The sequence below is a fragment of the Lates calcarifer genome, linkage group LG12 (assembly GCF_001640805.2).
Source record: "Lates calcarifer isolate ASB-BC8 linkage group LG12, TLL_Latcal_v3, whole genome shotgun sequence".
NCBI classification, from domain to species: Eukaryota; Metazoa; Chordata; class Actinopteri; family Centropomidae; genus Lates; species Lates calcarifer.
In genome coordinates, this window is record NC_066844.1 from 10137625 (window position 1) to 10157047 (window position 19423).

A 19423-nucleotide genomic window follows, 5' to 3' on the forward strand; every position below is an offset into this window, starting at 1 on the left:
CTAACAGGACAAGCTCCTGTCCCTGCATTAACAGAGACATTAGCCTAAATGATTTCTTATGTCCTTTATCAGGCAAGAGCTCCCATTTGGGGCCCCGTCACAGGTAATTCTCCTTTTGACAGCGCAGATGAACAAGCCAGCACTAAAGGGCTATTTGGCGAAGAGCTATTTAGTGTAAGTGCTCTCAAGGCTGGCGAATGACACTTCTGGAGACAATGTCACCCTCACTGACACCATCAGTTGACTGTGTATTGAACAGAAATGGAGGAGCAATGTAGGCCCCAGGCCAGAAATATGCAGCATTATTGGCAGGGCAAAGTCCACGGCAAGTATGGAAAAATGAATTCAGGAGCGCACTCTGAGCTATCTGCCAACACCAGGTGCTAAGGGCACCAAAGACTGTGAGGTGATAAACTGGCTTATTTCAAATATGTGCTGTATGATCATTTTTACAGGCTGCAGCGCAGTACACACATTTAACATGGAAATACTGTCAACATGCTAAGACAATGTCTTTGTACAGACTTCTTACTGTGAAAGGGCACAGAATTAAAAACAACATGACAAATCACCAAAAAATTAAAGCTGCAAGCAGCGTTGAACGGGCCATTGCACTCCGCACCCGTTGGGGGACTTGCAGTGGGGATGCCGCAGGTCGTATGACACAGTTCCACAACTGCGTGACAAGTGAAACAAGTGACTCAAAAGTCCCTTACTACGCTTACTTTTTCTCATCAGAGAATAAAACTTTCTTCCAGCTTTCAATGTTTGGTGCTCCCTTTGCAAAGTCCAAACTGAAGACAGTGGTGTGGGAGGAGACGTGGCCTTTGAAGACATTTTTTGTCTTCTCTCACCCTTTTGTCCCTTCTCTCACAGATGCTGTCTTATGGTTATTGGGCTACAGTCAGCATCAGTAAGGCCCTTAATTTGGGTCGAGGATGTCTTCATGGACAAGTGTATTTTTTAACATTGGACAGAACCAGTCAGTTAATCCCCTCTGCTTTCAGTGTTTTGCTAGAGCTCCTTAATGTACATGAGAATCTTTTCATCTCACTCTCATCTCGGTGCAATCAGAGTATATGAGTTTTAAGCAGATAAGTACATTCTGACTGTTTTTATAATTTCAAAAAAGGCTTTATTAAGTGTAATCTATTGTGGTTTTACTATCACATAGCTTCATCTGCCATTCCACATGTCATCATAGTGTGCTTCCTCTTTATCGGCCTGTTTTTTCCATTTTTGAGACTATTTATAGCTTGCACCATGCTGCTCCCCCAAGACTCTGACATTTACCAAAACAGAGGCTAGTGATCTGTGTGATTGATGACCCACACAGTGGAAAAAAAGAGAGATGGACAAATTCTTTTTATCAGGTTTGTGGTCTGACTAGATTAAATGTAGTTGTACAACATCTCCTCTCCCCTTTTTGGCGTCCCCATTGGCCCCCTTGGCATCCCCACTCCATCCCCTGTCAGTCACCTTACCTGACATGGTGTGAATGTGGCTGATTGTGAAAGACTTTGACCAGTCACTTTCAAATTGACTTGAGGTGTTTTGTTATTTGCTTCTGCAGTGAGGTGCAAGAGATAAATCTCAGGAGAGCATTCCTAACACTATTTGCTAATGTGTTTAAAAAAAAAAAAGTATGAATTATGTTTGAACATAAATCACAAGTCATACTCTGCAGCTAACCACACTGCACCCTTGAAAAAACATGCAGATTGAAGAAGGGAAATTCTCCTTTTCCTCACTCACTTCATGCTGATAAAAAGAAAAGAGACAATCACTGTCAGTCACTGGTGTGCAGCTGCCTCTTTGTCAGATGGTGGAGTTTTTTGTGGAGGTGCTGAAAAGGACTGGCGTTTGTTTTTCAGAGAATCCTCTAATGACTGGTAATGATTAATGAGTAACGATTTCACCTATCACAGCTCAACATTCTTAGATAGACAGTCTCTTGCATTTTCAGCACTGCTGCTTAATATGATTTCATCAGAATACACAAAAACTGAAATGACCATTTTTCTCTGGCAAATTTCTCTTTGTGATTTTAAAACAGACATTATTGCAAAAAAAAAAAAAAAAAAAAAAAAAAAAAAAATTATGGCATATCTCTCATTGTTAATTGATGGCACCACTGCTGTGTAAAGAATTCTTTGCTTTTGCCTATCCTTACTTGAAGGACCCAAACATATACATGTACATATAACACATTAGAGACAGAATAAAACAGCTTTACCCCAAAGGCAGATTTCAGTGGTAGACAGAATGACACAATTCTAAGCAATATTTGTACAACTTGCTTGTACTACGGTAATAGCACAGTACTCAATAGCTTAAGTTATGACATTTCAGAATGTGGTAATAGACTTAAAATTATGTTCAGCAGGACAGCAAAGACAATCGCACAGATTTAAAAAACATCAGGCTAACCAAACTTAATTGAGAAGAGAAAATGAAGGTGAACAGTAAAACTATTAACAATTTTTTTTTACAATGAGTTTATAAAGTGATTTCCTGCTTCAACTTGAATTTGAGTTAAATTCAACTTGAATTTGAATTGTTCATATTCATGGGTTTTATGTAGTTATGGTGCACTCACTTTTGGTTTTACCTCCAATCAAGTGGTTTAGACAATCTTGCTTAACTGTTGGTTTGTTTACTGTGAGATCATCTGCTACTCATGTCTCTGACTCCATTCAAAACTATTTTTAGATATGTTGTCCCACAAGATAATAGCAATTAACTTGTGTTATCATAACTAATAGAAGCCACAGCTTATGCTATAAAAACAAACATGCAAACTTGTAACTTGTAAATTTGCTATAGTTTTGTTTCACTAAAACCCCCCAAAACAAACAAACAAGCTAACAACAAACAACAAAACCCATCTGAATAATTTCCTAAAACAGCTGGTCACTTTAGTGTATTAAACATTGCTAAACACTGTCTGATTCGTGCTATGTGAGACATCTGCTGTTACCAGATGACGATTCTGTTTTCAGAATATTCCACTAGAATATTTTTCAGTCAGTTTTCAGTCAGTCCTAATAATTTTAGACTACTTTCGTATTGGAAATGTAACTTTGTTCGGTCTTCATTCTGTGTCATACCATCACCATTATCTGTATTTATCCTGGTTTTAACCATATTCATGATATGAAACAGTATAGAACATACCCTGATTATTCACATATCTGTATAATTCTAACATTATCAGGTTACTGTTGACCTGTTCAACATCTTTTTGATGCCTCTACATTACATTACATTTTTTGTACTGAGGAGCAGGTATGAGACTTTCACTTACAACTATCCTAGCCACGTTTTACAGTTCAATATGTGTTCAAATTCTTTTCCCCCCTTAATTATAAAACTTGCAGTGCCCATTTTAAGCCTACATCAAGAGAAAGGATGTCAATGTACATCTTTTGTAGAAGGCATTTGCAATATATCAATCTAACATCAACACTTGGATGCTTTGTTCATTGCTGCTGTTATACAACTGAACCTGCCATTTTTCTTTTTTTCAGCAATTTTTTATATATTTTGTGGCTCAGCGGGTTACTTGCTCTCAATGTCATGTCTTCAGTTTTTTAATGGAGCACAATAGGGTGATTTCAACCATGTCAAGAACAAGCATCTGGATTTACACATGATAGGCTACCTATATCAAAATGCCTGGATTTGCTTGCCTTGCGACATCAATGACATCACCTTAATTGTAGGGTAATTATTTATCATTAAAGGCTTTCTTTTGTTAAACCTACTGAATAAGTTACTACATGACATTTAATGACATACCTGTGTATATACAGTACAGGGTCTGGATCATATTGCAATGTTTCCATGGAACTAGTAACATGGTTACTCATGTGTGAGTCTTATATAGCATTATGAACAAGTGAACCGCAGGACTGGAAAAGCAGGTTATGCAAGAGATGCAGAATGTTCTTCCACAGACTGTCTGTAGTCTCCTCTCAGTATCAGATGTTAAGTGCAGTGTGAGCAGTATTTTAGCAATGCAAGGGGCACACTGCATGTCTGTAACTTTAATTTTAAAGTACATCAGAAACAAATTGCTAAAAATTTCCTCCTCCTCTTTGAATACCCTCCAGCTGGTGGTGCCCTATGCAACTGCCTGGGTAGCCTATGCCTTAAGCTGACCCTGCTCAACAGGAGGAAATAGTGCATTTGCTTGGAACTATTTTTAGCTACAGATTAATATAATTTTAGGATTCTGGTGAGGGTTTGGGCCTGCAGAATGGTGTAGGTGGGACTGAGTCCAAATAAAATACAGTTTGTGTGTTCCTGGTTAGGAAGGAACATGCCACCCAGTGCAGTGTGATCTGTGATTTTTTCCACATACTTTAAAGTGGAGATTACAGCTGTCTGTGAGATACATTTTTTGGATCCAGTCTTACTGAATTGTGTCTCGCAGAGCCATCTGTGAATGAGCTGTCTAGGCTGTATGAAACTGCAGCTGCCAACCAGAGTTTGACCCCATGACCCTGCATGGACACAGAGGTTAGTCTGTCACAGACAATGGACTGGAAGTCACTAGGGGGTGTGTTTTTATCCAGATGAGGGTTATATGGTTATTTGGAGGGCTGGGGTCTTCAGAGAGACATAAAACTGCCAGAGACCATACAGAGGATGGAAGTAAAAAATAGAAATGGTAAACCTGCAGGCTGATGTCACATAAATATAAGAATTAATAAATATTAAAGTAAAACTTTTAAATTAATGTTTTATGTTTTCCATATTTCATCTCTTGCAGTGTGTTGTGTATCATCTTTCTATAAAAAACATGAATTCAACTTGCATAATCAGATTTTCAGACAGTCAATAAACAGCACAGACATGAATATGATATGAGCAGCATGGTGGTGCTGTGGCTAGCACTATTGCCTCACAGCAAAAATATTCCAGATTCTTTGTGGAGTTTGCATTTTCTCCCTGTGCCTGTGTGGGTTCTCTCCTGGTACTCTGGTTTCCTCCCACCATCCAAAGACAGGCAGGTTAGGTTCACTGGCAATTCTAAATTGCCTTTATGTGTGAATGGGAGTGTGAATAGTTCTTTGTCTCTATGTGTTAGCCTTGTGATAGACTGGCAGTCTGTCCAGGGTGTATCAGAGATATAACAGAGGTAACCAAGAAACCAATGATCACTCTCGCTGAGATCCTATGTGGAGATGGGTGAAATTTCCAAAAGGAAAAACACTCCATCAATCTGGGCTATATGGCAGGAGCCTAAAGCACTATTAGACTGTAAGAAACAAGATTCTCACTTTTGACAAAGCCAAGACTGAAGTGTATGGCCTCACTTCTAGGTGTCATGTATGCAGGAAACCAGGCACCAATCATTGTCTACGTAATGCAACCCCAACAGTGAAGCATGGCAATGGCAGCATCATGCTGTGGGTGCGTTTTTCAGGCACTTTGATTAGTCAGGGTTGAGGGAAAGCTGAACAGAGCAAAGTACAGATACATCCTTAATGAAAACCTGATCTAGAGTGCTCAGGACCTCGACTGAGACAAAATTTTCCTGAGTAGAGGGTCTGAATACTTGCTAATACATGCCAATGTGATATTTCATTTCTAATAATTTTTCATTTAATCATTTTTCATTTGTAAAATTCTATTTTTCGCTTTGTTATTTTGGGGTATTGAGTGTAGACTGATGAGAGGAAAAAAGAATTCAATTTTAATTCAATTTTAGGCTTTAGGGCTGTAACATAACAAAATGTGAAAAAAGTGAAGGGGTTTGAATACTGTGTGCAATTTGTTACTGATTACAGGAGAAATGCAGATAATGCTCTGAACAACTGCTACCCTAACCTTAATGAGCAGAAAAGTAATACTGGCCCATTTAAACCCATTTCATTATTGGAAACTTTGTTCTCCATATTTGTTGTATGTTTGCTTGGAGGCAGTTCTTTAAGTGTACCAACTGAACACTCGTTCCCTCTTAACACCAAATTAATTTCCACAAATATCCCCAAGAACCGACAGTTAGATCATTTCCTTTCTTTTAAACTGTTATGAAAATGTGGGACATTTAAAATACAGTGTTACATTTTTTGCTTCCCTGAGGGATATCTGTCGCTGAAGAAGTAAACAAGACTAAGAATCTGAACTTGTTGCATGTGGTTGAAACTCTCAGTACCTGACCTAGCCTACACATACACACTACTGTAGTTCTGAGATTCTACACATAACCCTCAAAAACACATGAAGGAAGAAATCAGATATCTCAGATGCAAGTTCATAGTGAGTCTGATCTAAATTTGATGAAAATTCATAAAACTGAATTACATATCAGGGCCATGTCCCTGCAGTTCAACAATTTATTGCTAGGCTGCATATGTGGCTGATGATAATGAAATATCAGAGGTGTTGGTGGTGTTTTGAGAAAGGGTGTGTGTGTTTGGGGCACCATAAACTGTGTTAGCTACTTAATTGAAAAACAAAGGCAGAGAAAGTGTTCTGTATAGTGTCACCCACATGCTTCTGCACCACTATTGTCTCCTCTCTCTTCCCTGTGAGAGGTGAGATGGAGGAGTGAAAGGAGGGAAAGGATATGGGAGGAGGAGGAGCTGGTTGACTGCTGTGTGTGCATGTTAGTGTGTGTGTGTGTGTGTGTGTGTGTGTGTGTCTGTGTGTGTGTGTGTGTGTGTGTGTGTGTGCAGCAAGAAGCACAGACGGTTCATGGTAATTTGATGTGTGTCCCTGGGGATGTTTGATGGATTAATGCTAAGCAGCTCCCTCTTCTAAAGCACCACCTGATCTTTGGGGCTCGTGCCCTCCATATAAAAGGCTGCAGTAACTGCTGAGCTCAGCTAGTCCAGCCATCTCTCTCTTTCTCTCTCTCTCTCTCTCTCTCTCTCTGCCTCTCTCATTTCACTTTCTGTTATCCTGTCTTTCCTCCCTGTCTACATATCTCTCTGTCTCTCTCTGCTTTCACTACATTTCTCATTTCCCCATTCCCCCTGACTTTAAATCATTTTCAGAACAGATACTTAAGGCTTTTATCCAGTCCTTCTTTGTTTGGCCTGTTCTTCCTGGAAGTTCAGTGTATTTTTGCTCTTTTTATTAATCATCTGTCTGTTTCTATGAGGCTCTACCATCAGTTGTTCATCAGTTGAAAAAAATGCCACGCTCCTTTTTGGTGAAGCAGCTGAAGGTTCACGATTTCTCATCTTCCAACTACCACTATCAACACCAGCACCACTTGGATAACTCTTGTTCCACACATGTGACACATGCCATCACTGAGTCAGCCACCAACTTGGCATTGCGTTTGAGTGAAAATGGTGAGTTGACATCTCTGAGTTGTGTTTTCCATTTTGCTGTCTGTTTTTGTGCTTTTGTGCAGTAGTATAGATTGATGTTTCTGTTTGGAGATGCTCCACATGGTCTTTGTTGAGCCAGCCCCCCTCCCACCCAAACCCTACTGTTCCATATGTCTCAGGACTTTTGTTTTCTAACTCGGTGGATGCTAAATTGTATTCAGGTCATGCTAGCTCAATCAGCTAAATACTCGAACCAGATCACACAGTAACCTTTGGCTTTAATACTATTATGTGTATTAATCATAAATAGATATATAAGATATACATGTATGTGGGCGTTTGGCACAATACCTGATGCAACCTTTTGACAGAAAGAAAGGGGAAAAAACTCGGGAGAAAGCAGATAGCTTTCTCTGTGACTATTTTGTCCTTAGATGGTGCAGTTGCCCTTGAGTCTCTCCTATTATGAACCACCTACCCCCCACCCACCCACCCACACAGACACACTCACACACACCACACCACCCCCCTTCATCTCTCCATCTCTTTCCATCTGATTCTGCAGGATGTTAGATAGCAACTGGGAGTAGAATTGCAGTTTTTACAGGATGGGTATTGACTAAAAAGTAGAGAGTGCTGCAGGTAATTCAATAAAGTGCAACATGAGCAGTACACTGATAGTGTGTGTGTGTGTGTGTGTGTGTGTGTGTGTGTGTGTGTGTGTGTGTGTGTGTGTCTGTGCGTGTCTTACTATGGCTGTGTGGACAAATTTTGGTTTGAAACCATCACCTCACCATATTGTTGTGGGGACATTTTAGCCAGTCCTCATAACCTGATGGTTAAGATATGGTTTTAAGGTTCAGATGGTTAAGATAATGGTTAAGGTTAAGGTTATGTGAATGAGAAGTATCCTCACAACTACTGAAAGACCAATATGTGGGTGTGTGTTTGGCTTTGAGAAATAACCAAAGAAATGTGTGCGTTGAGAGGAGTCACCCTACCACCCACCCGCCACAATTAGATCCTCTGCTTGAGCTGAATTATTTGTTCCCCAGATTTAGGATGCCAGCTGTCTACTTCCCTTTGTGTTCTAGTGTGTGTATATGTGTATGGGGTGGTGGGAGGGTGCCACACTCCCCACACCCTCCTTGGCCCTCCTCTCCCTCCTTGCTGAATCGCATCCCCGCACCTGTCACTCAACCTCCCCATTACCATATTCCTGAACGCTCTCAAAATTGCCACAGATGGGGAATGATCTGATTAAAATAATTTAGTGATTGAGGGGATTTCACTGCTGAGAGACTCAGCTGTCGCTGCAGGCCAGCGACAGGTGGACTAACTGGAAGCTGGACTATTGCTCTGTGATTGTTTTGTCAATGTCAGCACTTTGTGTTTGATTTATATTAAGTCACCATGGCCATCCATTTTTTTTTTTACATTCTTTTTTATGATAGCATTTGTTGGAGTTACTGATTGAGGCAGAACAAAGACTCATTATTTCCTACCAAAGCTTGCTCAATCTGGCACATACAAACAGCCTCCTGTATAGGTTTCACAGTGATTAGAGGGTTAGGTAAGAGGACACACCAGAGGTTGAAAATCACGAAGATGTAACATTAATTTATTCCAGTGAAAAACATCTTTTCTATCTCTATTTTTTTTCTCTTTCCCAGGATACATCCATGATTACATAATCCCCTCAGTGTTGCAAAGAACAAAGGAACCATGTCGTGAGCAGACTGGGCTGTCTTCAGGACCCCGGTACTCCCCAGACAGCAGTGGGGAGGAGTTCTCCGACCATGACATAGAGCATCCGGACAGCCCTGTTTTCACCACCACAGTTGAGTCAGACAGTAGCAGCCCTGAGTTGGAGGTGTGCACCATAAAGGAATTCCTCATCTCTGATGGCCGCTCCTGCAGGAGACCCAGACGACTATGTTTACACAAAGGAGGCAACCAATCAGACAGCAGGAAGGGTGTCAGCTTGACAGGCTGCAGCCCTGCCAAAGGGAATACCAAAGGCCGCCACATGTGCTGTGACTGTGGCAAGTCTTATGCCACGTCCTCCAATTTAAGCAGACACAAGCAGACTCACCGCAGCCTAGACAGTCAACAAGCCAGGAAGTGTCCAACCTGCCACAAGGTGTATGTGTCCATGCCAGCACTGGCCATGCATATGCTGACCCATGACCTGAAGCACGAGTGCACAGTGTGCGGTAAAGCCTTCAGTCGGCCCTGGCTCCTGCAAGGTCACATGAGGTCCCACACTGGAGAGAAACCATTTGCCTGTGCCCACTGTGGCAAAGCTTTCGCTGATCGTTCCAACCTGCGTGCCCACATGCAGACACATTCAGCCTTCAAGCACTACTCCTGCAAACGCTGCCACAAAAGCTTTGCACTGAAGTCCTACTTGAACAAGCACTATGAGTCAGCTTGCTTCAAAGAGCATCAACCTGAGGATGACTGCAGTTCTAAAGACTGATTAAAAAATATTAATTTCTATTCATTCACTTCTCAGGCTTGTCACATGCATGCATAATAATCCTGCCTTTTGATATAAGCTGTAACCTAATTTTATTCAGGAATTATGTATGAAATTCATAAAAATCTCAGTGTTAATCAGAAATATAACATATTTTATATTGATTGTAAATTGAATTGCAATACTGGACATGTGAGTATTATTTTACTTGTCAGCTAGCTCTTAATTTATCTATAAAATGTATTTGTTAAATGATGTATTTGTATATTTATTAATGTATTTAATTATTTAATTATTTATAATTAATCATTGGTTGATGTATTTGTGAATTTAACATGGATTTATTAGAAACCATGCATAGGATTTATTGAGAACAAATGCCAAAAATATTTTGACATACTTTATTTCTGTGTCTGATCAATCTGGTGATGAATAAAAATTATGAAAATGACCAATAACTCCCCCTTTATTCATGTCTGAATGAAATACAAAACTTAATATATATCAATATATTTGAACACTTTAAATTCAACTAGTTATAAAAAGGGACACCTTATTACCTTTTTACATACATAACAGCATGGTCACTTTATCAAAAAATCAAGCTGAAACAATTTCAAACACACATGTAACCCATATATTCTAAACCTTTGTAGATATAGTTCCATTCATTCATGTCTGCCTCATTAGTGACAAGCTAATGTTAATTTAAAGCAGTCACATTTTATACGAAGGCTGTCACTCTTTACTTGAAATTCAAACTTTTATTCAAACTTGGGGGAAACAACAAAGACTTAAGTAGTCATATTACATAAGTCTGTGAGTTGCAAGCAGTAAAACCAAAGAGTTAAGGTCCCCCTCAGATTTACCCAGCAATTCCTCTGAGCTGTCCCAACTCAAAGGATGAGCATCTCTGGGTCAGAACATCTCATACGAGAGGTTGACACAGGTTCAGTCTGGCTTTTGTGGGCTGTTTCCTTTAGAAGATCCAGCCCCTGAATTGGGACACAGCAGAAGAGTGAAAATGGAATGTCTCAGTGTTTCTGTCAAAATACAGTGCGTCTCCTATGTGTCAGCAGGGCCCATACTGAAGCCTGCCCTCCAGCCACCCAGCTGTATTTAGACATTCTGTGTGAGCGGATCTTGGTTCTTCATGCTGCAGTCTGACCACAGGATATGCTGTGGGTCAGGAGAACTGGACTGTTGGTCCAGACCAGGCAGAGCCTGGGGGCTACTAACCCCTCGCAGGAAATGCAAGTATGTGTCCCAATAGACCACAGACTGGAGATGGCTATTTTCAGACACAATAGTGACCATTCAGAGCATACATTCATAGAGATATATCCAACATCCTTAAAGCTGTATTAATCAATATTTCTATATTAACAATATTAACTTGTTAGGACAAGTTAACAAAATGAAACTGAACCATGTCCATTCAACAAGCTTTACAAGCTTTACAGCTTTATATATATGTATGTATATATATATATATATATATATATATATATATACACCAGGGCTCAAACTGCCAACCTTCAGATTGTTAACCAAACACTTTACCTATTAAGCTATAACTGCCCACACAAGTATACTGAAGAAACTGAGAACATATACCAATCTCCAATACACAGACTTCAGAATAAAGCTTTTTAGCTGTGATTCTAGTATTTTCTATTAGTGCTTGGTTAGCTGAGCATGATATTATACAGCATGTGTCCACACTCCACACATAGGAGATTCTGAAAATTTAAAAGCTGGGAAGCTTTTTGTTAGCTTGTCTCTCACCACACGGTGGCATGCTGGAATCACTTCTGAGTATTTCTAACTGATGTGTGGGGGAGCTGTTCACCAATCCACCAGTCTTGTAACTTTTATAGTTTCTGAGCTATTCATCATGTTTCAGCATGTTGCACTCATTTCATATGAAATTATGTGTCAGCACCAAAAGTCATATCCTAATTGACAGCATGCTGTCAGCTCTTGACAGCTGGCAGCCAAAACATGTTGCAATATTTGTTTGCTCAGTTTTTACCACGTGGTGGCACTTCTTCAGATTCACACAACAATAGGTATCATTTGAGAGCATGTACTGGGGATTGAACCACCAACCCTGGGGTTGGTAACCAAAACCCCTTGGTGTGAGCTGTAACTTCTGACAGATGTATGAGGAAAATGAGTACATGTAACTCTCTCTGGTACACGGACATTAGAATAAAGCTTTTTAGTTGTGATTTTAGTATTTCCTGTTAGCGCTTCAGTAGCTGAGCACGAGAATATACAGCATCCAAAATCAATTGTTACCTTGTCTCTCACCACATGGTGGCATGCTGATACCACTTTTGAGTATGTGCACTGATGTGTTGGGGAGCCGTCCACCAATCCACCAGTCTTGTAGCTTTTATAGTTTCTGAGCTATTCAGCATAGGTTTCATCATGTTGCACTCATTTCATAAAACATATATAAAAACTGTTATGTCAGCACCAAAAATCATAGCCTCATTGACAGCATGCTGTCAGCCAAAACATTTTGCAGTATTTTTACAATGTGGTGGCACTTCTTCAGGCTCACATGCCAATAGTTTGCCATTGTGGACAATATGGGATTCAGTAAACATGTAATGTTACACAGTAGAAAAGCCAGGAAGCGAGTGCTCTAACCACTAACCACATTGAGCATTAAATGGAAAAGGAATACCTATCCCCGGTATGCTTTTTAATTGTGATTTTAGTATTGTGGGGAGCCAAGGACACAGTGAGCCTGCAGTTTGAATGGCAGTTAATGAGAGCTGGACTGTGACTTACCAATCAATTAAGGTTTACACCTCAAATATGAAGCCTCAAATGGACTTAGACGTTTACACGGTGAGAGGCAGGAGGCTTGTAGCTTCATTTTGATGCATGTTATGTCCATATTGACACAAATCTGTGTTTGTAGGAGCAGTAGAGAGATCTGATTCCATCCACTACTCCCCACTCTAGCTGGAAACACTGATAAAACCTCCAACCAGCTGTAACAGCCCTCACTAAAACAGCACAAATCTCCTAAGATAAACATTTTTAGCAGATTTAAAGGCACAACATCAACAGATCAAAGTCTTTGGAACATTTTAAGACAAAAATGGAGTGTGGCAGCAAGTAAGCCAGACTAGAAAGCTTGATAAGTCAAGTGGGTTTGAAGAAAGTTGAGCTCAGCACCCACAGGGTCCCATTCATATTTTCATCGATAAAAAATATGTCCTAAATGTCCTAAAGATGCTTGACATTTGAGTTTTTGAAGCATGTTCTTAGCTGTAAGTGTTTAGGAGGAGCAGCACACCAAAAAAGTATGGAAGATGAAAAATAATAATAGTAAAGATTAGAAAATTTTGGTCTGGTCTTTAGGTTAAATGTAGTCTCATCTATCAATTTCAGTCAACAAAGAGTATTAAATTGATTATAAAATTTTGTTGAGCCCTACACTGACACACAGGGGCCTGTGAAGGAATTCAGGTGTGTGGCCTCGACAAGTCTCCTCTAGGGGGTTACCTAGAGGAGTTCCTTTTTGCTGAAATGAGTAAAGTAATGCGCTCCATCAGACAAGCTGCACAGAATGAGTTGGACAAAGCTATGGTCGAGGTGTTGCATGTATCAGAAGGCTAAAAAATATGCTGGCATTCTCCAAAGATACCTGTCACTGGTGAGACAGGGTGAATGTGAAAGGGGTGCATTAACCCTATCATTGCCCGTCACTGTACGTGCTGAAGCAGGCGGTATGAGTCAGGACGCTGCATATCTTGTTAATGATTATGAAGCAAAGCAAAGCAAATTATGGTATTTTTTGCAATTATATACTATGATATTGCTAGTCTTTGTGTATCTGATATTTTACTACACTTGTTTCCTTTTAAAGGACAACTCTGAATTTGATATGTTTTGAGACAGTCACAGAGGAAATCATTCAGGCGCAGAGACAAAGACAGCTCTCAGTTTATCTTTCATCTCATCTGACCTACTTGAATAGGTTTCTCCAGTTACATATCTTGATACATTTCTTTGTTCTCAAGTGTTTTTTTTTCACAATAAATACAGTGTAAAGACACCCTGTTTTTTTGTACAAATACAATAACTGATGCCAGCAGTAGGTCTAAGGGGCAACTGACAGTAGCACCTCAGTTTTAAGTACTTTTTGTAGTCTATAAAAGTTTGCATTTGTACTGTCAGGTGTAACTTCTTCCAAAGGTTATTACCTTCTACTTTCATTCTTATGAGGTCACTATTTGAGGTGCTTTGTAGAATAATCTGATTTGAGCCTGATATAGATGTTCTCAATATAGGCATCTTTGCTTTTGTTTAAAACATTGCAGAATCCATTATTTTCTAAAATAATTATTAATAATAATCTTTACTAAGTTAATACAAATTAGGAAATGAAGTAATATATGTTGTAAACAACGTTTCCTGATATGTGTTAATTGGTGTGTCATAAAACTCAAGAAAAGAAATGGTAAGATACTAGAGGCCAAAAAACAAGCCCCTTAGGCAGATACTTCCAAATGTGGAAAACTTACTTCTTTAGCACCTGTGGCCTATGTCAGTGGTGGCAGGCTCAGTGAGGAGAATGACGAAAGGGAGGAGAGAAGAACTTTAGCAGAATAGTAGAACTGCAATAGAGTAAAAGCTAATAATGGGCTGGCTCCATGGGTCAACAGTGTAATGAGAGGTGATGATGATTAGCATCAGGCTAATGCTAATTAGTTCACAATGGCTAAGGCAATTAATATACATTTACAAGAGGCTAACAACTTAGCTCTCTTAAGTTTTACCTGATGAGCTAAAATTATAATATATATACAGATATCTTTCAATGTGGCTCTGATACTTTATGCTATACTGTCTTTGAACAACATTACTTTGTTAACCATCATTCAGTAACATTAACAACATCATTTAGTTCATTTACTTAGTAGGTCATGGGGAAGAACAGTGCTCTGTTGAAAAATTGTGTTTGGGAGCCAGTGTATGTGTGTGTATTGATGGACAATATATAGAAATGAAATTAAAACATCCATGCATTTATTTATAAAACAGCAATTGTGTATTGTGTGTATTGTATTGTTATGTCAATGCGCTTTTTTGCACCTCTTTATCAGGGAATCTAATAATTCTGGATCTAATTGTATCATCATCTTAAAACCTCTCACTCATTACACAGCTTGGTTTTGGGAGTGGTATGGTTGGTGTTCTAGTATTAACCGTAAGAATCTGTAGAAAATTATTGGAAATATTAAAGTGTAACAAGCACACACACAGCAACATGCATACCACATTAAACCTTGTGTTTGATTCAGAGCTGTAGTAGAAGTAGTAAATTATGGTATTTTATGCTATAATATACTTCTCATTTCTAGTCTGCTAGAAGGGAGATCGGATATTTTACTACACTCATTTCCTTTTAAAAACCAATCTGAAGTTTGATATGTTTTGAGACGGTCAAATAAGATATCATTCAGGCACCGAGACAAAGACAGAGACAGAGACAGAGACAACTCTCAGCCTATCTTTCAGCTCATCCACATGACTTGAATTGAATAGCTTACATTATACCACAGCTACATGATACATATCTGCTTGGACTAATTTTGTCAGCAGATCAGACAATACAAATGGTCTACATTTAACTTAGTTTTTTCAAAAATGATACTAGTTTTATATTATACAAAGTGATAAAATACACATTGTTGAGATAAGATAAGATAATCCTTTATTAGTCCCACAATGGGGAAATTTACATTGTTGCAGCAGTATCAGAGATTGAAAAGATTGAAAAAAAAAGGCATAAATACAAGTAAAAGAAGGTATAAGCAAGATAATATTATAAAAAACATAAAATATGAAGAACAGTATAAACAGGACAATGTAATAAAAATATGAACAAAGGAGCAATATACACAGGACCATATACATAGAGACAAGAATGTTTCCATGTTATGTATGTCTTGTCTTGTTCTAACTAAATGGAAAATACAGTCCTTAATCTTTTGTCATTAATAATTGAATTAATTGTTTGAATTTCATTGAATTCCATGCCACATTAAGATCAAATCACAACATAGTAAATAAACTGAAGAGTACAGCTATAACACTGTTCCCATCTCTCTTTGTGAACAGTGTCCAACATAATTTCTATCTGTCATGTAACTGTAAGTCCCCACTTACCTTAAACCATTCAGCCTTTCAACCCAAAGTTCTCTAAAGATGGGACTATCCCAGAGAAGAAAACTTGTTTGTTGTGTACACCATCACATGCAACTGTTCTAGAGAACACTGAACAGTGACTGAATGAACACTGGGCACATGGAAACATCAGCAGCTGTCTGTGAACAGCAGACCAAAACCAACCACAGTATCAACTGGGTATAGGTCAAAGGCAATGACATGGATTCAGTGGTCAAGTCAAGTTCATGCTTTCCACCCCCATATGCCACTACAAGTCCAGATGATGTGATGACAGCTAATACATTTCCATGATAATAACTGAGCAAACTCCATCCATTGATGAAGACTGTGAGATGCAACTGAGGGCTCCAGAAAAAGTTAGTTCAAGGACCTTGATTTATGATTAATTTGTCAAATGTTTACACTGGTTTTAAGAACCTAATTGTGTAATACAAATGTTACTGGAGACACTGACTCTGATCAGCCTGCATTTTTTTTGCCAGAGCCCTTTAAGTTGGCACCCCTGTGGTGCTGCTGGACAAATGAATGAGAAAGCTCAATTTTTCAGTGCACAGTTTAAGTTGGTCAAACTGCTCCCTACCTCCCTATTGAAAATATTGTGTTGATTTTATTATCTGTTTGGTTTATAATTTCTAACTTGACAAACCATGTTGAAAAAGATCTTTTTATTTTGTTTATTTGATATTTTTGGAAATTTCCAAATAGACTTTTTTTTGAGCATTTGCTTTTTTGCATACTGGAACACAGTGTTTGTTTATTGTTCTGCCGATCCTTATCTAAAGGCTGAGTCTCTTCTCTAACAATACATCCAAACAAAGAACAAGGAACAAAAACTGTAACAAGTATACCTCCTAATTTAATGCTGCATCTATTGTGGCTTAAGATCACCTGACTAGTTTTGATGTGCAGAACTTCCCCAGGCTGACTTTGGCAACCATTGTACAGCAAGCTATTATCTCGCAGAAGCAGATCAGTGTCATGGTCTATAAAACACCCCATGGACTCAGATCACCAGCACAGTCCTGTAGCTGGCAGAGGGTTACTTCTCCAGCTGTAGCAAAGTGCTGCCTTCAAGGACAACTGCCTGTCTCACCAAGAAAAGGTAAGAAAGTGATGATGACTAATGGTCTGAAGGAAGCAGCAGTTGTGATAAATATACACACACAGCACATTCTGTGGTATTAATGATCAACACTGATTGATTGTTAGAACTAAATTTACTCACTTTAAAATGTTGATATCATGTTAATATGGTGCATTGTAGAATTTTGCTGATTTGTCCTTGAATTTACATTTGCTATTCCACAGTCAGTACAGTTCAGTTTGGTACAGTTTCTCAATATACTAAGGCATACAACAGCACTCATACTGGAGTTTGAATGTTCTCCCTGTGCCTGCGTGGGTTCTCTCCAGGTACTCCGGCTTCCGCTTCGGTGACTCTAAATTCCCCTTAGGTGTGAATGTGACTGTGATTGGTTTTTTTATGTGTTGGCCCTGTGATGGACTGGCGATCCGTACAGGGTGTACCCTGCCTCTCGCCCAGTGTCAGCTGCGATAGGCTCCAGCCCCCCCATGACTCTTAACGGATAAACGGTATAGATAATGAATGGGAATTTGGTTTTATAGCAGTTTTAATTTTAGACATTATGTAGAACAACTGACATAGAATCTGAAGATACAACTGGGTTTCTTATATTCTAATAGACAGGAGAGCCATTGTGATCTCTATCATGTTTGTGTGTGACTACAGAAGTATCTTGTACTCTCACTGATTATCAATGTACCACAGTATATGGTAAATATCGTCCCAACAGATTAATTTAAGCTTTTAACCCTTTCATGCATGAATTATGAAATCCTCAGTCAGGTTTTTTTTTTTTTTATTGTTTTTATTCTTCTTTAGGCATGAAAAAAATTCTAAACTTCTTTTTTTTTTTAAACACAAGAGCTATGTATTTAACAAACAAATCAATAGAATTATTATGTTAAAATAGAACAATATGAATTTATAATGATGTTAAACTAATGTATTCACATATTATAATACAGGTCAGTGCAATGCAAAACATTGAACCCTGCTCCTGACTCCAGATTCTCAGCATCCTCAGCCATTTATCATCACTGCCATTGGTATCATCCTTATTTGACTCAGGTGATATTTGCTCCACTATCCTGTAGGCCTTTCTATCATGTATATTACCCAAAATAACTTGAGTGCAAGGTGCAGAAACGACAGAGCAGACTCTAAAATACTCCTAGATAGAAATTATTAAAGAATTTTTAAAGAAATTTATATAAGAATTAAATTACATGTGCAAATTTAGCAAGTTTAATGCACAAGGAACAGTCTCTAAAATATTCCTAGCTAAAAATAAATTAAGAATTTCTACAGACTGCAATTTATATAACATAAAATTACATGTGTAACATGTTAGTTTTGATAAATTTCTGTTATACTTACACTGATTGGCCACTGTGTGCAATTCTACCATCAAAACCCATGCATATACAAGAAAACAACTTTTTAATAGCTGTCAACTGTGAATAAAAGGGTTAATTTTGGACTTGAAATGTCTTTGAATGTTTCTAATGCTGTATAAGACTATAAGACTATGCTGTGACCAGTTGTAATTCGTTGTGTATCTTTATAATCACTGTTCTTATTTCTGCTGCTGTTCTTGGGTATAGAACTTGATAATTGTGTGAATCAAAGTTTAAATTAATATCACTTTTGTCCTTTTCAGCAAGTTTGTGTCTTATTTGCTGGTTGCGGCCTCTAAAGAAGATGTCCCTGGGCATGCTGTTGTTCCTGCTTTTGCAGGCTTTTTCAGGATGCACAGGTAAGGTGTCTGACATGTCATTTTGGGAATCAGTGGGTTGGTGTGTTGGTCTACTTCCAGTTTAGTAATGTCACATTTCTGATGTGATTCATAAATGAGCACTGATCAGAGTAATCATAGACTCTAAACAGTGTATGAGAGTGAAGTTACAGTTTTTAGTCTGGTGACACACACCCATGAATCAGTCTGGATGGTGCAAAGTAGTAAGATGTCCACACATAGGACCAAATGTTTGTTTTTGTTTAACAGTTAAATAGTACAATGACTACAGAAATAGATGATCAAAGCCATTTATATTCACTCACCAGCCACTTTATTAGGTGGTGTACCTAGTGGCTAGTATCAGGTTGAACCCCCTTTTGACTTCAGAACTGCCTTAACCCATTTAATCCCCAATTTTTCCCAGACATGAAAATATCCAAATCATGTGTCATTAGTAACTCTTTGAAAGAATCAGTATATTTTGTTTTGATTTTCATGGTGGTGGTGAAAAAATGTGTTTTATGGTTGGTCGGTGGGATAATGTGGTGCATACCGAATTAAGATATTTATCCTATTAAGCCATATAAATTCTCATATAGTCCAGCCCA

The 19423-nt window shown here is 38.6% G+C and overlaps 1 protein-coding gene across 1 annotated transcript; it reads left to right on the forward strand.

Annotated features, from left to right (window-relative positions):
- The first annotated feature begins 6847 nt into the window (after positions 1–6847).
- Positions 6848–10191, forward strand: LOC108877465 (transcriptional repressor scratch 2-like). Its single transcript, XM_018667508.2, has 2 exons — positions 6848–7313; positions 8966–10191. The coding sequence occupies exons 1-2, from the start codon at positions 7151–7153 to the stop codon at positions 9772–9774; spliced, it is 972 nt and encodes a 323-aa protein (XP_018523024.1). The 5' UTR covers positions 6848–7150; the 3' UTR covers positions 9775–10191.
- Positions 10192–19423: the final 9232 nt, after the last annotated feature.

Excerpts from the sequence above, each read along its gene's own strand:
- LOC108877465 (XM_018667508.2), top strand. The coding sequence starts at position 7,151 with ATGCCACGCTCCTTTTTGGTGAAGCAGCTGAAGGTTCACGATTTCTCA. Across the intron at positions 7,314-8,965 it reads ATTGCGTTTGAGTGAAAATG|GATACATCCATGATTACATA; the intron begins GTGAGTTGACAT and ends TCTCTTTCCCAG.